This window comes from Malaclemys terrapin, chromosome 1 (assembly GCF_027887155.1).
Source record: "Malaclemys terrapin pileata isolate rMalTer1 chromosome 1, rMalTer1.hap1, whole genome shotgun sequence".
NCBI lineage: Eukaryota > Metazoa > Chordata > Testudines > Emydidae > Malaclemys > Malaclemys terrapin.
Genome location: NC_071505.1, coordinates 217,477,568 through 217,497,570, shown reverse-complemented (window position 1 = coordinate 217,497,570; position 20,003 = coordinate 217,477,568). Strand labels below are relative to the sequence as shown.

The 20,003-nt window shown below is 41.8% G+C and overlaps 1 protein-coding gene across 4 annotated transcripts in view; it reads right to left on the bottom strand.

Moving 5' to 3' along the window:
- ASB11 (ankyrin repeat and SOCS box containing 11) overlaps positions 1-12,197 on the bottom strand; it is a 31,650-nt gene extending 19,453 nt beyond the window's left edge. For 2 of the 4 annotated variants that reach the window (XM_054007318.1, XM_054007293.1), the window contains exons 1-3: positions 12,020-12,197; positions 8,489-8,568; positions 2,148-2,255 (exon numbers count right to left, since the gene is read on the bottom strand). In XM_054007318.1, coding sequence (XP_053863293.1) covers positions 2,148-2,255; positions 8,489-8,568; positions 12,020-12,197 — 366 coding nt within the window. Of the gene's footprint in view, positions 1-2,147; positions 2,256-8,488; positions 8,569-10,637; positions 10,711-12,019 lie in introns of those variants that run through there. The other 2 variants (XM_054007303.1, XM_054007312.1) reach the window with 1 other exon arrangement.
- Positions 12,198-20,003: the final 7,806 nt, after the last annotated feature.

Here is a 20,003-nt window from a genome sequence, read left to right as displayed (position 1 = left end):
AAGTATTGGGAGCATAAGCTTTCGTGGGTAAGAACCTCACTTCTTCAGATGCAAGACGTCTTGCATCTGAAGAAGTGAGGTTCTTACCCACGAAAGCTTATGCTCCCAATACTTCTGTTAGTCTTAAAGGTGCCACAGGACCCTCTGTTGCTTTTTACAGATTCAGACTAACACAGCTACCCCTCTGATACTTCCCAATATTCTTTCCTTTATTACCAGATAAGTGGGTACCCAATCGAGAGGAAAAGCAGAGGGGCTGCTTCTTTGCTAGTGTTTTTGCTGGCATTTCGATGCCTGATTGGCTGAGTTGGCAGTCCAGTATAAAATGCTACCAATCAATTCCCAGTTATTGGAGCAGCTTCAACAACGTCTACATGAGGAGATTATGCAGCTGCACGAATGGGTGCACAGTTTAGCTTTTTTCCAAGATGCTGAATATATCAGTTTGTACCGCATATATTTTAAAAAGAAAAAGGCCATTTTCCAGTTCTCTTCCAGACTGCCCACCTCCTATTTTGGAAACAGTACAGAATGGGGGTTTGTTTGGCTTCTGGGGAAAGGGAGGGCCTGACGAAAGATGAGGGCCAGAAGGAACACAAGCACAGTCTTGAAGGGAACAATATATCTGAAGGAAGAGATGTCCATCATCTTGAATTCCTAAGTCCTACCAGACTGGTTCCCCATATGTGGTGCAGGGGTATTTGCCCAACATGGTAAAATGAACTCTAATACGTTTTGAATGGCACCTCACCCAGCTGCAGAGCTCTACACCCAGGGAATGGGCTCAATGGCAGAGCCAGGTCTACAATGGGGAAAAATCATCATGCTAGAAAACTTGTTAACTACCATGATGTTAAACATGACTTAGCACTTAATGTAAATGAGGACAAGTCGTTTTTAAACACCTGTTAAAATCATAGACCAGCTAATATGTTTTCATCATGACTGTCCTTGTCCACATTAAGGGCAAAGTCATATTGCAAGTTAAAATGAGTTAGTGAATGCATATCTAACATGATGCTTTCCCCCAGCGCAGACAAAGCCTTGCTGTGCAGCTCCTACATTTTGATGGGTAGCCAATTCATCTTGCAAAAACACTAGCAAAGCCTCTCCTCTGGGTACTGACTTATCTGGTAATAGAGGAAGGAATTCTGGGAAGGTTGTTCCAGAGTAAATGGCTTTCTAGTGAAGGAAATGAAAAAGATCACAGTGCTGAAGAAAAGCAACAGAATGGGACACCGCTTCTTGTGTCCGTGACTATTAATTTATGTGAAGAAAAAGCCACTGACTAACTGAGACTGTATGTAGCAATGAAGAATGGGAAAAGTTGAACAATAAGGATGATTTACTGACAGTGACAATTGATAGTTCAGATTTATGACTTTCTAGGTGCTAAAAAGATATGTGATCAATACACTTCAATTTTTTTTAAACTGGGTAATTTCAAAAACAACCTGAAACTGAGTAATATGAAGAGCAAGGTTTGTTTTTCCTGTCTAGGGGCTTAAAAGTTAATGTACAGTATAGTTATTCTATAATCATATTCTTCTCTGCTAATGAATACATCAGTTGTTGGACTCCACTTTTTTGATTTCTTGCCACTCCACATGAAAATTGTTCAGCATAGTAATCAGGGGAACCTGTAAGCAGACTCAATATAATAAATCCCCATATATTTCTTTATATTCCCATATTTCATTTTTAAAGATATTTTTATATTAGGTCCAACGTGGAGAAAAGCTGCTCTTTTATTAGACAAAATGTTTCATTTCTTAAGCCCCTTTATGTATAAATCACAAACTATCTCAAAAAACTTGGAGCAATTCCAGTGACCATTCTGGAAAGCAAAGCACAACTCATCATCATAACAGTTAGTTTGGTCTAATTTTCCTAATTTTTTCCCACTGATCACAGTGAAGTTTCACAGAAGAAAAACAAAGAGGAATATGTCTGCGATCAAAACAGCCACCAAGCTGTAAAAAGGTGGGGTCCTTCAGGAAAAAAGCTATCACTACAGAAATGTAAGTAATTTACTATTAGTGAAAGCAAAATATTGTCCCCTTTTGTGGCCAGATGTTTTCTCTCTCTCTCTCTCTCACACACACACACACACACACACACGGCCTCGTTTATACGCTCGTACTCACTTGAGCGCCGTTCTCCAGTAAGACTTTCGCACAAGCGACATGGCCACCCAGGCAGGCCTCGTGGAGAGCAGAAACCCGATCTATGGTTACAATGTTCACATTGAATCCCTAGAAATCAGAGCAGAGATGTGAAAAACAAACAAACACCAAGCAATGCAAACATCATTCCTGGAGTTCATTCCAGGCGGGAGTTACATGGCGGTCAAATCTACAGTCCTTGCTCTGGCTAAATTCCTACCGAAGTCAATGAGAGTTGCCCTGGAATATGCATGGCTCAGACAATCACTCTGATACTGCAGCTCTTGCATCCATCGCCGCTGGAAGGGATTTAAAGCAAAAGGTAAAGAAACTGAGTGACGCTTATCTGTGTTGCTTCATAATTCATGGTAAATTGCAGGAGAGACACTGTACGTCTTTGGCCTCTAGTGACTGAGATTAATTTCCCTATTCCCAGATAAGAAAAGGTGCCTGTGATATGTCAAACTACACTTTTTATCCACAAAATGAGCACTCTGACCAGGAGTGTGATTTGTTTCCTGAGTCACATGGTACTGTTTCTTTTCCCTGGTTGTTTAAACAGGAGTAAAGAATACTGAATAGCAAATACACTTTATAAGTGTTCCATTAGCAGCTGTATGAACTGAACCAGCCATGCAAACATTCACAGGGGGAAAAGCAGCGCAAATATGGCTGGATCCAAACATGACTGGGACTTTGTTGAATGTTTTCCAGCCTATAGCTCCATCAAATGACAAGTAAGAATTCAAGCACATGTACGTTGGAAATCAGTTCTACTGGAAAATAATTCAAACTCTGACATTCCAAATGCAGCATCTGTAAGGTTCTAGATGCTTCCCGCCCCGCCACCCTCAAGCAGTTCACAAGATGGTGGTGGTGTTTTTTTCTTTGTAGCAGCAAATATTACCCATGGGAATAAATATTTCTGGGCAATTCAGTGCTGTGAAAGTAGCCAGCCACAACCAACTGACACGATGAGCATTAAAAACAGTTGCAATACCCTCTAACTCAACAATTTAAACTAGAAGAAGTGAATATTTTTAAATAAACAATTCTCTTAAAATTAAAAGCTTTGCTGGCTCATGTCCATATGAGGGAAACATGTAAGAGAATTAACATGAAGCCCAATATTCCTTTTGCACCTGACGTGACCTTCCTAAGATTACTCCATTTTATAGCTTTACAGTAGCAGTGCATTCACTGCACAATATATGCCCCCCCCCCCCATAGAAGGAAAGGTGCTGTACAAATCCTTTGTGTGAAGAAAAGAAATGGAGGCAGTGATACCGCAGTACAGCAATATACCGGAGTTAGATATATATGCCTAACACATGAAACGCAGTAATCCAGTGAAAGAAAGAAAAAATACCCCATCTATTGAAAACTGGAGTAATCCATTTCATCAGTAAAAAAATGCTTAAACTAAGAACTAGTAGCCCTGACTTTAGATAATGGTGTCCAGCACTTCCCATTAGAAGAACCAGTTGCTCATAACTTTGCCAAACTTCTTTGAAAATCCAGCCACTTATTTCAACATCTCAACAAGAACTGGGTGGGAGCTGAACTCTTGAAAATCTGCCCCTTAGTTTCCCAGCCTTGACAGGTAGGAGTTTTTAAAGCACCTAAGTGATTTAGTTGCACAAGTTCCATTGACTTTCCATGGCACTTGTGGTCCTAGGTCAGTAAGATCATCTTTGAAACCACATCTTAAAATAAAAAGTGTTTGGATTTCTTTTAAAGTAAAGATACCTGTTTAATTTGAGCATAAAGGCGAACAGTATAGACAGCTTGACAACAGTGAGCAATGCCTATGCTATAGCATGTGCAACTTTACCCCATAATTCATCTTGTTGCTGTGGATCAACTCCATCCTGCTCCCTTCAATGGTTACTCCCTTGACTTTGGCTTTACCAACTGGGAGTCCAGTCCTGCCATTGCTGAAATCAATGGCTTCAAAGCGTGCAGAATCAGACTGTAGATGCAACCATAGATTTAAAAAAAAAGGAATTCTGTGATTTTAGTTATAACTCTTGTTCTCCTTTCCTTCCATCATCCCTATTCTGTTATAACTTGCAATACCTTAGCTTAGGTTGTAAAGTTCTGCAAATCAGATACTGTGACTTTTCTATATTCTGCAAAGTACCTAGAGCACTTCAAGTACTACACCAGGGACTAGGCAATGCAGATCCTGTTCTATTCAGGTTCAGGCACTTCACCCATCTCTGCAGTATTTGAGTAGCTTCCAATGACGCATCAAGCCATGTGCTTCGCATCAGTCATGGGCTGTTCTTTCTCCATTCCTCCCCCCAGGAAGAAAATTGTGTTTGTTTTAAGCTAAGAGCTTTTGTTTGTGAAATTGCTGCTTGTTTTAAAGAAGTGCCATTAAGTAAATCCATATTTCGGCATTTCTAAGGGAACAAAAATCATGTTCACGGCTGCAATTCAATAGCACTTCTTCAATATAGTACCATATGATCATCATGACAACCTGAAAACGAGAGCCAGAAAGAGAGATCTGAACAAGTGAGCCATATTCCTTATCACTTGCACCCTTCATTTCCTCCTCCAAACCGTGCATTTCCCTCCTACCTTCAAAATTACTTGAAGTTGGAGGGTTGGTAAAGAATGATCAAGAACTAAGAGCAATGTAGAAGTTCCCATTTGGGCTGGAGTCTGGGCTCTGGGACCTTCTTCCCTTGCAGGCTTTCAGAGCATGAGCTCCTGCCTGAGCCCAGACATCCACACTATTTGTAGCCCTCCAGCCTGTGCCTCGCAGGTCTGAGTCCACTGACCCAATCTCGGAGACTTAGCACCACAGGTTTTTCTCTGCAGCGTAGACATACCCTTAAATCCCGGTTATAGCAAACACTGAGAGACACAAAAGAGGCTAATAGCAAGCAAAGGCCAGTTGATCAATCTCTGTTAACTGCCCAATTTGTCTCTTACAGGGTCTTATCTCAGTAGCATAGGACAGTGGCCCTAACCTGTGGCGCACGTTGACTGAGTTTATGTCCCATCTTTTTCTGGAATCACCAAGGCTTGTTAGCCTAAGTGACTTCAGCGAATGTTTACGACTGTTCTAGATTAACTCAGGATCTCATGGCCACCACAACAGCAAATAGCGATGGGACTATTAGTTTCAGGCTCAGTGTATGGATGGAAAAACTCTGGATTTCATTTTTGAGTCAGCATTAGTTACTGAGGGATGTGAGGATGACACATTTATTATGGCCAGACCATTTCCTCCTTCAGACTGATGATAGAGCTAACTTTTGATCCCACCTGAGAGAGTGGACCCATTTCTGCTTTTCAAGATTAATAGAACTTGGGTTTCAGAGTTCTCGCTCTCTCAAAAAAGAAAGAAAGAAAGATGATTGTAAAAATGGTGGTCTGATTGGGAAACAAAATGGCAGATGAAATTTGATATCGATAAATGCAAAGTATTTCACATTGGAAAACATAGTTCCAACTATACATATAAAATGATGAGGTCTAAATTAGCTGTTACCACTCAAGAAAGAGATCTTGGAGTCATTGTGGATAGTTCTCTGAAAACATCCACTCAATGTGCAGCGGCAGTCAAAAAAGCAAACAGAATGATGGGAATCATTAGGAAAGGGACAGATAATAAGACAGAAAATATCATACTGCCGCTATATAAATCCATGATATGCCCACATCTTGAATACTGCATGCAGATGTGGTCGCACCATCTCAAAAAAGATATATTGGAATTCGAAAAGATACAGAAAAGGGCAACAAAAATTATTAGGAATATGGAACGGCTTCCATCGGAGGAGAGATTAATAAGACTGGGACTTTTCGGCTTAGAAAAGAGACGACTAAGGGGGGATATGATAGATGTCTATGAAATCATGCCTGGTGTGGAGAAAGTAAATAAGAGTGTTATTTACTCCTCCTTATAACACAAGAACTAGGGGCCACCAAATGAAATTAATAGGCAGCAGGTTTAAAACAAACAAAAGGAAGTATTTCTTCACACAATGCACAGTCAATCTGTGGAACTCTTTGCCAGAGGATGTTGTGAAGGCCAAGACTATAACAGGGTTCAAAGAAGAACTCAATAAGTTCCTGGAGGATAGGTCCATCAGTGGCTATTAGCAAGGATAGGCAGGGATGGCATCCCTTGCCTCTGTTTGCCAAAAGCTGGGAATGGGCGACAGGGGATGGATCACTTGATGATTACCTGTTCTGTTCATTCCCTCTGGGGCACCTGGCATTGGCCACTGTCAGAAGACAGGATACTGGGCTAGATGGACCTTTGGTCTGACCCAGTATGGCTGCTCTTATGGGTTGTTCTATGGAGTAGTCTGTAGTAAATTAAGGCCATCTTTTGTCCTTGACAGTTGGTACAGTGGCCCCTCAGCATCCCCTATTTTCTACTTTCCATAGAAATCACAGAGAGATATCTTGTAACATATCAGAGGCCTGAAATACATTAGCTCACAGGCAGGATCTGGCTTCCTAAAAGTATTTATATGACTCATATGACAAATTCCAATTCCTCAGAATTCAACCGTTCATTGAAAGAAAAGTTTTGAGACTTTATGACAGTGAAAAAACCCTTCCAAATATGAATTGAGTGTAACTGATGCAGAGTTATCTTCCTAAATCTATAGACATCCTGAAAGAACAGCTCTAAGCAAGGGGAACTCCTTCAGCAAAACCGAGAGCTAACTCTAAGCCTTATGGTGAGAATTTACAAAATAGTTTTTCAAATAACTTAAGCTTGCAATTTGTACAGTCACCACAAGAGAGTGTCTGTGCATATATGCATACAAATTGAACAAATGCATGTAAATGACCAAACAAAAGACAGAAAAAGCAATGACCCTGAAGGCATCTTGCATCATTTTTCTCAGTGCGTGATGCTGAATGAAATTACTTTAGTTAAGGTATTAAGAGTTTAGTTACTGCATCATAGTCATGTTTTACCCTTCATCTTTGTAAATACCACTATTGTTTTGTTGTGGATCAATGGGGGGATATGGCCCTAACTTTGTTGCCCTGACCCATAAACCATAATTCAAAATGTCTTATGGCCCGTCTCACAGAAAGAGTTGGACAACCCTCTGATAAATAAAGACTGAAGAGAGGAATCTTGAGCAGCAGTGGCTGATGTCACACTTTGGCCATGTCTACACTTTGAGCAAGGGGTGATTCCCAGATTGTGTAGACATTCTCATGCTAGCTTGATGTGAGATAGTGCAAGTATAAACAGTATAGCCACAGTAGCACAGGCAGAGTACATATCCATGGGGTTAGAGCTGGTTTGTACTTGGCTCAGCTAAGCCAGGCCACCGCTACCACTTCCCATGCTACGCTGCTATTTATACAAAGACTAGTTTTTTTCAAACTACCATGAGTATGTGGTAGTGAGCAGGGAATCACAGCACCTGGAATGTAGACACAGCCTTTGACTCTGATAGATCATAGTACAAAGAATTTTTGAAACCTACTGCTATGCAGAAAAAGAAAAATTTCTTTTCTTCCACTACAACATCCACTAAGTCCCAAAGACCAGCACAATTAATCTAAGTCATGACCAAGACAGTGAACACTGGCTGCCTTTGCTAAAAGATTTTAAATGTTTCCCACTGCTTGGAATCCTACATCTGTGTTATGACAAAATAGACTGCGCTTGGACTCAATGGACCATCTCCTTGGTAGCAGATCATTTTCAGGAAGGAAGAATCAATGTGTTATCCTTCCAGGTTGCATTCTGGCTAATTGTTCTCCTAGAGTTTCTAACTATAATCTGCTCCTTTGACCTTACGCATTATCCCCTTCCTCCTCTTGTTCTCCTCGATCCTTCTTTCCTCCCCACTTTCACCCCTTTAGTTCTGTGGCTTCAGTGGGTGTGGAGGGCATACAGCACCTCACAGGACTGGGCCCCCACCTTGTAAGCTTCTCTGCGGCAGGGAATACATCTGGCTCTGTTTTATAAGGCAACGTGCACATTTGCAGCCTTACAGAAGTGTAATACCTGATCATTAATACCTGAGAAACAATATTGGTATCTTTATGTTCAAATCCTATGAAGCCCGTTTGTATTGTTTGCCTTTGAAAAGGAACCAAAAGATCATGTTTGCTTATTATAATTCAGTGTGATCTGTGGCCTTTGTTTTGAGTTTATCCCCAACATTTAATATGACAAAATGTGTCCAGTATATCTTTTCATTTAGAACCCTAACTCTATGTCTTTGAGCGCCCACTGTAATCTATGACATCATTTGTGGATAAGAGCTAACCAAAAAAATCCTGAGGCCTAACCTTTTATTTATTTATTTTTGGTTTCTTACCTGCGCAATCAATGTTTTCAAAGATAGCAGGCGCCCTTGGAATGCAGCTTCATGAAGAGGAGATCGATCTGCCCATGAACCTAAAACAGCCCAAGAGTTCATTCAAAGGCATTGCAAAGGCACAGAGACACCAAGATACAAACAGTTCAAAAAAAATTCACAAGAGAAATTATTACACACATCCCCCCTTGTCTGCTTGGGAGGACTGATCAAGCTGTGTCAGTGTGTAAAATGTACCCTTGGCCTGAAACCAACAAAGTGAGATTGCCTACGAAAATTCATTTCAGTGGGAACTGCTGCACACCCAGCTTTTCTGAAAATTAGGTCACTTATTTAGAACGTAAGTAAAGCCTTATCGGAGGGATCTTTAAAAACACCTAAGTGAGTTAGGAGTACAATGTCATTGAGACTCTCTGGGACAATTTTCAAAATCCCGCACCTTTTTGTTTGTTTGTTTGTTTGTTTTTAAGTTATCCTGGCCACAGGCTTTACGGGGTAATTTAAATTTTGTAACAAATTGCTCTGTGGGGTTTTTTTCCACTTAGTTATGAGATGTATTGCATGCAAACACTGGCTTAGCTTTGGACATGTCCATCAAGCCAATTCTAATATGTCCCCAGCAATTTTTTTCTCTTAAACTAATACATCTAATATGTACTATAAATGTGTCTACCTTTCCCTCTTATGCACATTAGCGGATAATAGTATTTTTTTTCTCTTCCTCACTTGATGATTTCAGAGGAACATGAAAAAATACAGTCTGCCAGGTGCTTGATTCCTGCTTTTCAGGAACAGTTTCACTCTAACAAACTCCACAATGCTGGCTAGTTTGTCTGTGTGTCTATTTTTGGTCCCACTACAATAGAGCTGCTACCAACAGATTTATACATATTCAGCCCAACAGATCATTAAGAAAGTTATTTAGCTAGAGTGATTCAGGCAGAGAGAATTTACTAGCCATAGTTTAGCATCTAAAACCAACCTGCCTCACAATTAGAGCTGGCAGAAATCTCAGATCTGTGGGAAATTTGGGCATTTTGAAATTTGGTTTCAGTCCAGTTCTCACCAAAAACAATTTTTTTTCCATATTTCCCAATCTAGTCCCTGCCTGCCCACCCAGAGCTGTCTCTCATCTCATCCGCTCTGCATTTCAATCAGGTAGCTTCCCCCTCCATGCTGCCTGAGCCCAGCAGAAGGCCCCTAAGGGTATGTCTACACTGCAATTAGATACCTGTGGCTGGCCTGTGCCAGCTGATTCAGGCTCGCAGGGCTCGAGCTAAGCAGCTATATTGCAGTGTAGACGTTGAGCTCGGGCTCCAACCTGAGCCCAAATGTCTACAGTGCAATTAAACAGCCCCTCAGCCTGAGCCCTGTGAGCCCAAGTCAGCTGGCACAAGCCAGCGATAGATTTTTCATTGCGAAGTAGACATACCCATTGAGCACAGAAGAGACAAGCTCCATACCAGTCCCAACCGAGTCTGCGGCAGCATCGGGCTATAATTGCAGGGAAAAAGTCCTGCTTAGCTCTGGCCTGGAGCATACCCAGGGCACGCAGAATCTTTGCCGTTTTTTAAACTACCGGTAATAAGCTCTAGCAAGTCTTCTGAGCATATAAGAACTGTGATTTTTCAAAGGCTACAACAGGCCAAATTTGGGCAGATATTCACAGGAATGGCAAAACGATACAAAGGACCATCCTGCCAGATTGCAAGTCCTTGCGCTAAAGCGTGGGAGCACTAGTTCTTCTCAAATAAAAGGCCACCCGAATTTCTGAACGCAGGCGGAACAATGGATTTTTCCCTAGCCTTGTTCTGAGAAAATGCTGAAACATTTTGGCTGAAAGTTATATATGTATATAGCCACATATTCTATTCAGTCTGAGGCAGACACCTGACATGGAAAATTTCAGTCTAAACAGTTAAAACTTTGGCAAAGTTATATAATGGGAAGCATCCAGCAACTTTAACAATAGACGGTGCTTCCACCCCTCTAATTAACCTCACACACACACACTGTGCCGCATATACAAACATTTCACACACATATATGCTGTATGTATATATTTACACACTTCATGTTGCATAAAGCAGGCACACTTCTCACCAGGAGAATCCACACACACATTTCCATGCCAACTACAGCAACATACCTCCCTGAAACATGTGGCAAATGTAGTTCCCATAAGGGGCATCTCTTAACTCCCCGGTTACCAAAGGCATGTCTGAAATTTCATGTCCTTTCTACGTTTCTACAGATAATTTAAGCCACTCCGCTACTGCTTCTCTCCACATTGCTTTACTTTAGGCTGTGACACTGCATCTGTAATCCAATCTAGTGTGCAGGCAACAACATCACATGACCTTGTGTTTTGAAAGATTATCCTTGATGGATAGTTGCAAATGGCAACTTGCAGATAAAAATATGTTGTAGTCCTGGTAACTTTGTATGCACTTAGATAAAGAATCTGTATATGGGGGGAGGGGGAGCCAATTATCAAATATTTCACTAAATTTAAATTAAGGCATATGTAATGAGTGCTTTGTCAATAAATTAACAGCACTCTTTTCTAATAAACTGTAAGATAATTCTAACACATTGCAGAGATGGGGATAAATAACTATTTATTCTACTTTATATGAGCTTGGTAAGAAGTTGCTGTACCTTCACTTTGGCCCAGATTCTGATACTCTTACAATGAGCTGTCGTCTTACACGGCAAATAGTTCCACTCGCTTCCGTAGGAGCACTCACAGAGTAGGACACTATACATCGTGAATCAGAGTCTAGCCCCTAATAAGAAGGATGTCACTAAACACTGTGTCTTTATGATTTAATTAGGAAATCAATTACTGGTTAGCAGTTCTTTTTAAAGCCCTTACACGCTCTAATTAGAAGTGCTACTTTTGTGTTAATTCCTATCAATGCACTGTTGTGGCAAATGTGTTTGAAGTCTGTCGAAAAACTACTTGAAAAGAAACAAATAGGAAAATGATTCTTTGGACGCCCATTACGTATAGTCATTTCCATACTTTTGGTTGCACAGGAATTTTAGCTATGCTTTTTTTTTTTATGGTCTGGTTCAAAAGAACAGAAATGCTAAACTTAGATCCAGTCAGGCATTAATTGCACCCTTCCTGGTATCTTCCTTCAGAAAACCCACAGACTAAACCTCTTCCTTAAATGCTCTCTGGTTGTAAACTAGGATACATAGTAAAACCTCTTGTCACTCACACAGTTGACTCTGACAAATACTTTGCTTTCCAAAGCAAATGTCTTTATTTACTTTATTATTATTCTGTACTTACTATACTTAAACAAGTGTTGTTCACAGTCAAGCTGTCTAACTGTTAGGGAGTCTCATATTTTGCACACCTAGAACATGCCAACCCACATTGCTTTTGCAAAGACTTCAGAAGTGGAATGCACTTGTGGCCAGAACAAAACATCCATTTTACACATTTATCAATCACCTCCTCATTCTACAGCAACACAATGATTAAAATCTAATTTCTCAAGGCATAAAACATTTTACCTGGTGCTATTCCATAGATCTCTTCTGCAATCCTGGCAGCCTCTTTTCTGTTGCCTTTAACAATATAGAAGTGGGTCAGTAGAGCCAAAGAAATCTTAATTAAAAGCTTGAAGCAAAATAAAGCAAAGATTGCAAAATAGATGTTGTTAAAAGCATGGAGTATAGAATTGCCCTCCATTTTGGCTTGCTCTTTGTAGTTTCCCAGGTCTGCTAAGTTTCACCAGCTATAATTGGTATCATATGACATCTATTTTCAACCCTCCAGCACTGCTGTTTCTCAGTTACCAAAAATACATTCCATTTTTATTCTGGGGCAGCCACTGATGTTGAATAATAATGCTGGGTATTAAATCATTTCATGGTTTATTGGGCTGTAATTATATGTCAACTACTGACATTTTTCCATTTCTGGGTGACAGAAAACACTATGTGAATATTCACTATAACTACCATAACACACACTGAAGAAACTGAAACAATGTTTTTCATAATGTATAGGTGTAATATTTGAAAATTAGAGATGTTATCTCTCTGCATTTGGGTTGACTTTTTTTTCCCTGAGAGGCTCCTATACAGGCCAAAGCACTTTGGCAGTATGTATTTAGTTGAACGCACAATCCTCCCGTTATTTAAGTTCCTCTTAAAAACCACATCTCCCACAAGTCCAAGAAATGAGTTTATGATGCAAAAACCCGAAGCCATTAAGCCAACCAACCCTCCCCTTCACAATGTCCCAGTGCTTCCCAATTTATGTGTCTGTGGTAGGGTCCAATCCTGCAAAGGGATCTGAATGAGCAGGCAGGACTTTATGCTGGCTCAAAGTTCCAATCAATCTCCTTGGGGGTAGAGGAATATGTGTGTGTGTACTCTACATCCCCACACACTTTGTCAGCACTAAACAAATAAATAACATCTGGGGGCAGGGAATAGTCTAGAAATGAGAAAGGAACCATCTCACTCCTTCCTGCAAGTTCATCTGCAGCCCAAATGCAGAGAAAGACTGTAGCCTTCAGTGAACTTTGACCTCAAGGGTCATACCAGCTGTGGAGAAAGACCTCTTCTTAAAGATACCTCATGGTTGGACATGTGGAACAAAATATTATAGTGAATTATTTCCTGAACAACTTCAAGTGCAGTTATTTGGTTCCCCCTTGTCCTCCCAACCCTCCAACATTCCAACTATCCCCATGTCACTCTTCAGCACCTCAGTCTCTCAGCTACGATTGAAATAAATACAGGTACTTGCCCGTTGGTGTTCAGATCCCAGTGACTAGCACCTCGTACAGTGACTGCTTAGACAGACTGATAAAAGGGGAGGAGAAAAGAAAAACTGTTTGGTGAAAGAAAAAGCACAATTCACATGAATTAGTCTGTCACCTTTCAAGCTAACTGTGATACTGTAAAGAAGTTTAATATGCACCACATTTTAATAAGAAAGGAAGTGTTTATGCACACCACTTGCTTTCCCACTCACCCAAGTGCATAACCATTGCAATTGTTCACCTGGATTAGTAAAATAATGGATGTTTAGCTGATTTAATGCAGTTTAGCAAATGAAAATAAGGGGAAGAGCCAGTATCATGTGACCAGCCAGCTCTCCACAGACCAGTGTCTGAGAACTGCTGCAACAGAGAAAAGAAACAATTACTTACTGTAACTGTGGTTCTTCGAGATGTGATGCAGATGTGTATTCCACTTAGGTAGGTGCACACCCAGCGCACCGGAGCCAGAGAATTTTCCTAGCAGTACCAGTAGAGGAGCGGCACCCACGCCTCCTGGACATAGCCCCTCCACAGGCTATATGAGATGGCATTGCCTCAACGGCCCTCAGTTCCTTCACATCAAACACCCAGTCAGAGACCGAATTCTGATGTAGAAAGGACATAAGGTGGGTCAGTGTGCCACTGCACCCCATATTCTTCATAACTGTATGATTGTGATATGATTATAACATAATTATGATGCATCTAGTATAAGATGTGTCATCTACGGTGTCATGGAAAAGTTATGATTTGCTGAATATGATTATCCTATTTGTATGCATGTATGATTTTTGTATCTGAAGTTATGAATATTAACTATGTATCTGTATTTCAAATGTGCTTACTCTGGGTGATACCAACAACTAGCCTTTCAGGTACAACAATGAAGAAGCCAGGCAGTGCTGATGGCCCATCAGCAAAGACAATGGACTATGGGAGAGCTTAGCCTTCTTGTGAACATTTCAGGCAGCTTGTAAGTTATGGCTGCTATGATTCTACAAGGGCATGTGACCAGACCACATGATCCTGAGCTCCATTTGGGTACCTGTATTTTTCCACAAGCTGGACTGAGAGCTGTGTTTTGAAACAAAGGGTTCTTGCCCTATGGTAAAACTATACAAGGTGGGGTGTGACATTACGTAGGGGCCTCATTCTCAACACAAGAGAATTCCTGAAAACACCTGAGGAACAAAGACTGAACTGGGGAAGTGCTGGTCCCAGGCTAAAAGGATTTCTAGCCTGTGTATGGAAAGCTGGTGCACTGCTTGTATCATGAACCAGGGTGAGAAATTGCTAGGTCATATCCAATCTATCTAGTACTTTAGGCTTAGTTTGTGTTTTGTTTGTTTTCCAGGTAATCTGCTTTGATCTGTTTGCTATCACTTATAATCAATTCAAATCTATCTTTTTTAGTTAATAAACTTGTTTTTTGCTTTATCTAAACCAGTATACCTTTGACTGAAGTATCTGGGGAAAATCTCAGCCTGGTTAACAAACGCTTGTTGCATATTCTTCTCCACATTAAAGGAGAGGCAAACGATTTATGAATTTACATTGTATAAATCCTTGTACAGTGCAAGATGGTATAATTTTGGGTTTATACTCCAGAGGGGGGTCCATGCCTGGGGAGCTGGGGGTTACCTTGGCTGTAGCCTCTCTATTGTTGCTTCATGCAGTGGCTGGCCACCACCTTCATGCAACGCAGCTGGGTGTGTCCCTGCCTGTGTGAATGCTAGGGGGAGTATAAGACCAGGAGTGGTCTACAGCTTATCACAGCAGCACAGTGTGAGAGGGAGCCCAGGCTGGTATGTCACAGGGCTCAGTAGTACCCCACTTCCAGATGGCCTTCCGGGGGAAACCCGTCACAGTCAGGAATATATGTCTGCATCATATCTCAAAACCAGTTATAGTAAGTAACCATTTCTTCTTTGAGTGGATGCAGCTGTGTATTCCACTGGGGTGACTCACAAGCAGTATCCACAGGGGGTGGGGCTCAGAGTCTATTTAAACAAGGACTGCAGGTCTGCCTTCCCAAAGTTTGTATCTGCTCTGGATGCTGCAGTAATGGCATAATGTTTCAGAAACAAATGTAATCGACAGCCACATTTAGCCCTGCAAATGTCCAAGACTGAGACATCACTTAAGAATGCCATTGACATAGCTTGTGCTCTCATAGAATGAACTTGCATCTGTTGAGGGGGCATAGTCAAAGCTATTTCGTATGCAGCCTTGATACAGGAAGTTATCCATTTAAAGACCCTTTGTGAAGGGATCACCTGTCCCTTCATACGATCTACATATGACACAAACAGAGGAGATGAAGCATGAAAGGGTTTAGTACTGTCCAGATAGAAGGCTAGCCATCAACTGACATCTAATGTGTGAAGGCGCTGCTCCTCCAGAAATGAATGTGGTTTAGGAAAGAACACAAGCAAATATACCACCTGGTTCAAATGAAACTGAGAAACCATTTTAGCCTCAAATTTTGGGTGCGGCTGCAACTTCACTATGTTTTTGGAGAGTTGTATGTAAGGAGGCTCCGCCATCAAAGCCTGCAACTCACAGACTCTCCTTGCTGATGTTATCACCACCAGGAATGCAGTTTTTTGACAGAATAGAGGAAAGAGACAAGATGCCAAAGGCTTGAACAGAAGTCCCATCAGAGCCACTAAGACTGTATTAAGCTCCTACAACAGCACAGGGTCCCGCACCAGTGGACAGAGACAAAGAAGCCCTTTTAAGAATCTTGCTACCATAGCATTGGAAAATACGGGTCTTCCATGAATGGGAGGATGAAACGCTGATATTGCTGCCAGATACACCTTCAATGAGCTAAGCTAAGGCCTCACAACTGAAGGTGCAGCAAATACTACAAAGTGGGCCAACAAGCACATTGAAAACCACTTCCATTTTGCCAAATAGGCCATTCTGGTTGAGGGCTTTTTGCTGTTGAGTAGAACTTGTCAAACAGCTGCCAAACACCACAAATCCTCCTCATTCAACCACAGAGCAGCCACACAGTGAAATGCAGGGAGCTGAGCACAGGATGCAAAATGTGATCATGATCCTGTGTCAGCAGGTCAGGCTGGAGAAAAAGAGGTATGGGAGGCTGAATTGGCAACATGAGAAGTCAGAAAACCTGCACTGCCTCAACCATGCCAGGGCAATGAGGATGAGCTTGGCCTGATTTGCTTTCATCTTGAAGATGACCTGTGGAATTGAAGTCTTTAAACCACAATTTGAGGACTTCAGTAGCTCAGACATAGGTTAGGGGTTTGATACAGGAGTGGGTGGGTGAGATTCTGTGGCCTGCGGTTGTGCAGGAGGTCAGACTAGACAGTCATAATGGTCCCTTCTGACCTTAAAGTCTATGAAATCTATGAATAATTAGGCTTGGAGGAAAAGCGTATAGGAGAGCCAATTGTCAGCTGAGGTGGAAGGCATTGGACAATGAGCCTGAACTGAGGCGCTCTCGATCACAGAACGGATGGCATTTCCTATTATATTTTGTAGCAAACAGGTGAATCATCAGGATGACCCAAGCTGCGAAGATAACTCACAAAACACTGGGCTTCAGAGACCACTCATGTCTCAGGGAAAAATTCCTACTGAGATGCTCTATGAGATTATTCTGGACCCCAGGCAAGTGATAGGCTATCGGAGTGATACTCTCATCGATGCAGAACTGCCACAGCTTGATTGCCTCTTGGAAGCGCATCCTGGAGTGGTCACATAATACATCACGGTGGTATTGTCAGTAAATATGTGAACCACTCAGCCCCTGATGCGGTCTCAAAAAGTGAAGTGAAGCTTCCTGCTCCAACCAAACTTTCAGCAACCCCAGGTGTGTTCCCCAACCCATTAGGGAGACATCTGTGACAATCATCCTGGTTGGTAAAGGCCAGATGAAGGGAACGCCCTGACATACCTTCCTCTGAACCATCCACCACTGCGAAGAGTCCAGGATCAATGCAGGGAGGCACAGCAAACTGTCCCAGGGGTGAAGAGTTGGAAGGTAAACTGTCCTGAGCCACATTTGTGTCTTTGCACTCTTCAACCTTGTGAACCAAACCACTTGCATGCACATGGACATGTGGCCCAAGAGCCTTAGGCACATTTGAACTGTCATGGAAGGTTAGACTACAGACCAAGACAAAGCCAGTGAATCATCTGAAAACAGTCAGTTGGTAAAAACACTCTCGAACTTCTAGAGTCTGTTAAGGCCCCAAAGAACTCAATTTTCTGAGCTGGGACAAGTGTTGATCTTCCAGTGTTTAGGATAAGTTACAGACGATCAAGCAAGTGCAGTGTTACATGTACTTGAAAGAGAATTTCTTTTCTGGACCTGTCCCTTAGTAACCAGTTGTCCAAATACAGGAAGTCGTGGATTCCCTTTTTCCTGAGGTACGCCATCACCAAAACCGTACATTTGGTAAAAACCCAGGGGACAGAAGAGAAACCAAAACAAAGGACACAATGTACTGCAAATGGTGATTCTGCACAATGAACCCTCAGTGCCAAAACAGGCCTCGTGGCCTGCTCGAGAAGGTGCTGCTTTAGGCGAAGCTCTATAACCACCTGTTTCATGAATATTTACAGATCGAATGCACTCTTTGACGTGAGCCTCACCTAAGCAGAGCAAGCAGCACCTTCTAAGAGGGTCATTGTTGGGGGTCACCCCCACACACACGACAGACAATGTTTTAACCCTGGTGAGGGCAACACCAGGGAAAACAATTAAACTAACTAGCTAATACTGTTACTAAGGGTACTAACTATATACAACTAAGTCAAAGGGGAATTGTGAGGTTAAGAACCACACAGAGTTCCGACTCCAGCCATGGGTAGTAAAAAGGAACTGAAGGAGGCTTGAGGCGGCGCTACCTCAAAGCCAGGGGAGGGGCTATGGGCCATGAGACATGAGTGTTGCCTCCTACGGTTATTGCTAGACAAAATTCTCCAGCTCCAGTGAGCTGGGCAGGCACACACCTAAGTGGACTACACAGCTGCATCTACTCAAAGAACAATTTGAGTGATTTCTTCTCCCCTCCTCTGTCTGGCCAAATAGGAAGTCCATTCCTGTGCAATGCTGGACAATGTGAACATAAGAGGATGCAAACACTGCTAACTTCCAACAAAGGAAGGTTATTAGTGAATAGCATTGCTCATTGGAGGAAAAAAAAAAAACAGCATTTACAGCTAAAAAATAAGTTTATTCTGTAAGGGGAAAAGGGGAAAGATTATCCCTATGCACAGAGTCTAGCCACCTGGCTTTAAGGATTTAACCCCAAACTGAACAAGAAATGTTCTTAAAACTTGGCAGAAAATTCACCTTGTCCAGGATTTCAGCTAGAGGACTCATCAACAACTGCCTACATAGTCACAGACAAGGCAGACAGCTAAATAGTTGTGTGTCATAAGCTACGATTGCACATGTTGAAAGGTGGTAAATGAAGAGCAGGATTTTTTTAAATCAAACCTCAAACACTAGTTTCTTAGCTTCTCAAAGATGTGGGGAGGAGAGGAAGGAGAGAATGGCTAAGCCTCATTCATTTTCAATAGCGCAGGGGTGGGCAAACTTTTTGCTTTGAGGGCCACATCGGGTTTCAGAAATTGTATGGAGGGACGGTTAGGGAAGGAGGTCGTGGCCCGGCTCCCAGCCCCATCTCCTCCCCACCCCGGGACCCTTGCCCCATCCACCCTAACCTCTCTCCCCCCGGGCCAGGAGCCGGGCAGGAGGGTCCCACAGGCCAGATGTGGCTTGTGGGCCATAATTTGCCCACCTCTGCAAGAGGGTCTTTTAACCTTAGCGGACACTGGGGAGTAATCTAGTTGAGCTCCTGTATAAACAAAAATTGGTCAGAAGATAGGAAAGAGCCCCTAGAAGATTAGGAATGAACTACTTTGCCTTATGTCTTGCCAACCCTCGAGCTGTAGATGTACATTTCTTACCAGCTGAATTTGTAGGTGCCTGAAGCTAAAATTACTTCAGATACATTTAAAAAGCTTAGCACACGACAGACACACCCAGAGAAGTGCTTATTCCATGCTGGTTCTCAGGCAAGAAGAAGACATACACAGCCAGTTCCCATTCCTGAACTGCAGATTTACACTGGGGTGAGAATAAAGTAGAAACCTGAAGGATCCAATATCCACATCTGTTAACTTACAAGCAAAATGTGTAACTTTAAGAATATTTTTGCATAATGCTAGTTTCAGCTGTATAACAAAACAACTTCAGCCTTTTTTTTTTTTTTAAAAACACACACCTGTGTTAACCATTATATTGATGATACACAGATTAGAAAATAGGAAAGCCATGCAAGTCAATTCACTACTGATTTGAATCCTGCAGGGAGTTGTAGTATGCAAGAAACAAATTCCCTGAGCAGCTCCAGTGTAAATAAAATGTATGCTAAAATAACATTTCTACTTAAAAATCCACTAAAACTCACTGGGCCGAGACAGAGTCTTGTTGTAGTGCTGTCCTCCTTTCCCCTTCCCCCTTCATTATTTTTCTGGCATAGATTTTCTATGTTATGAGCCTTAAGGGCCTGATTTAACACATGTATACATGCTTAAATTTATACACAAGCGTAGTCCCAAAGACTTGGACACAAATGTTTGCAAGGTCAGGGACTTAGCCTGTAATGTATTTGTGATAGGGCTCATGTCTTCTCTATGTTCTGGAAACGATCTAGAACAACTTAGGGGAACATGAA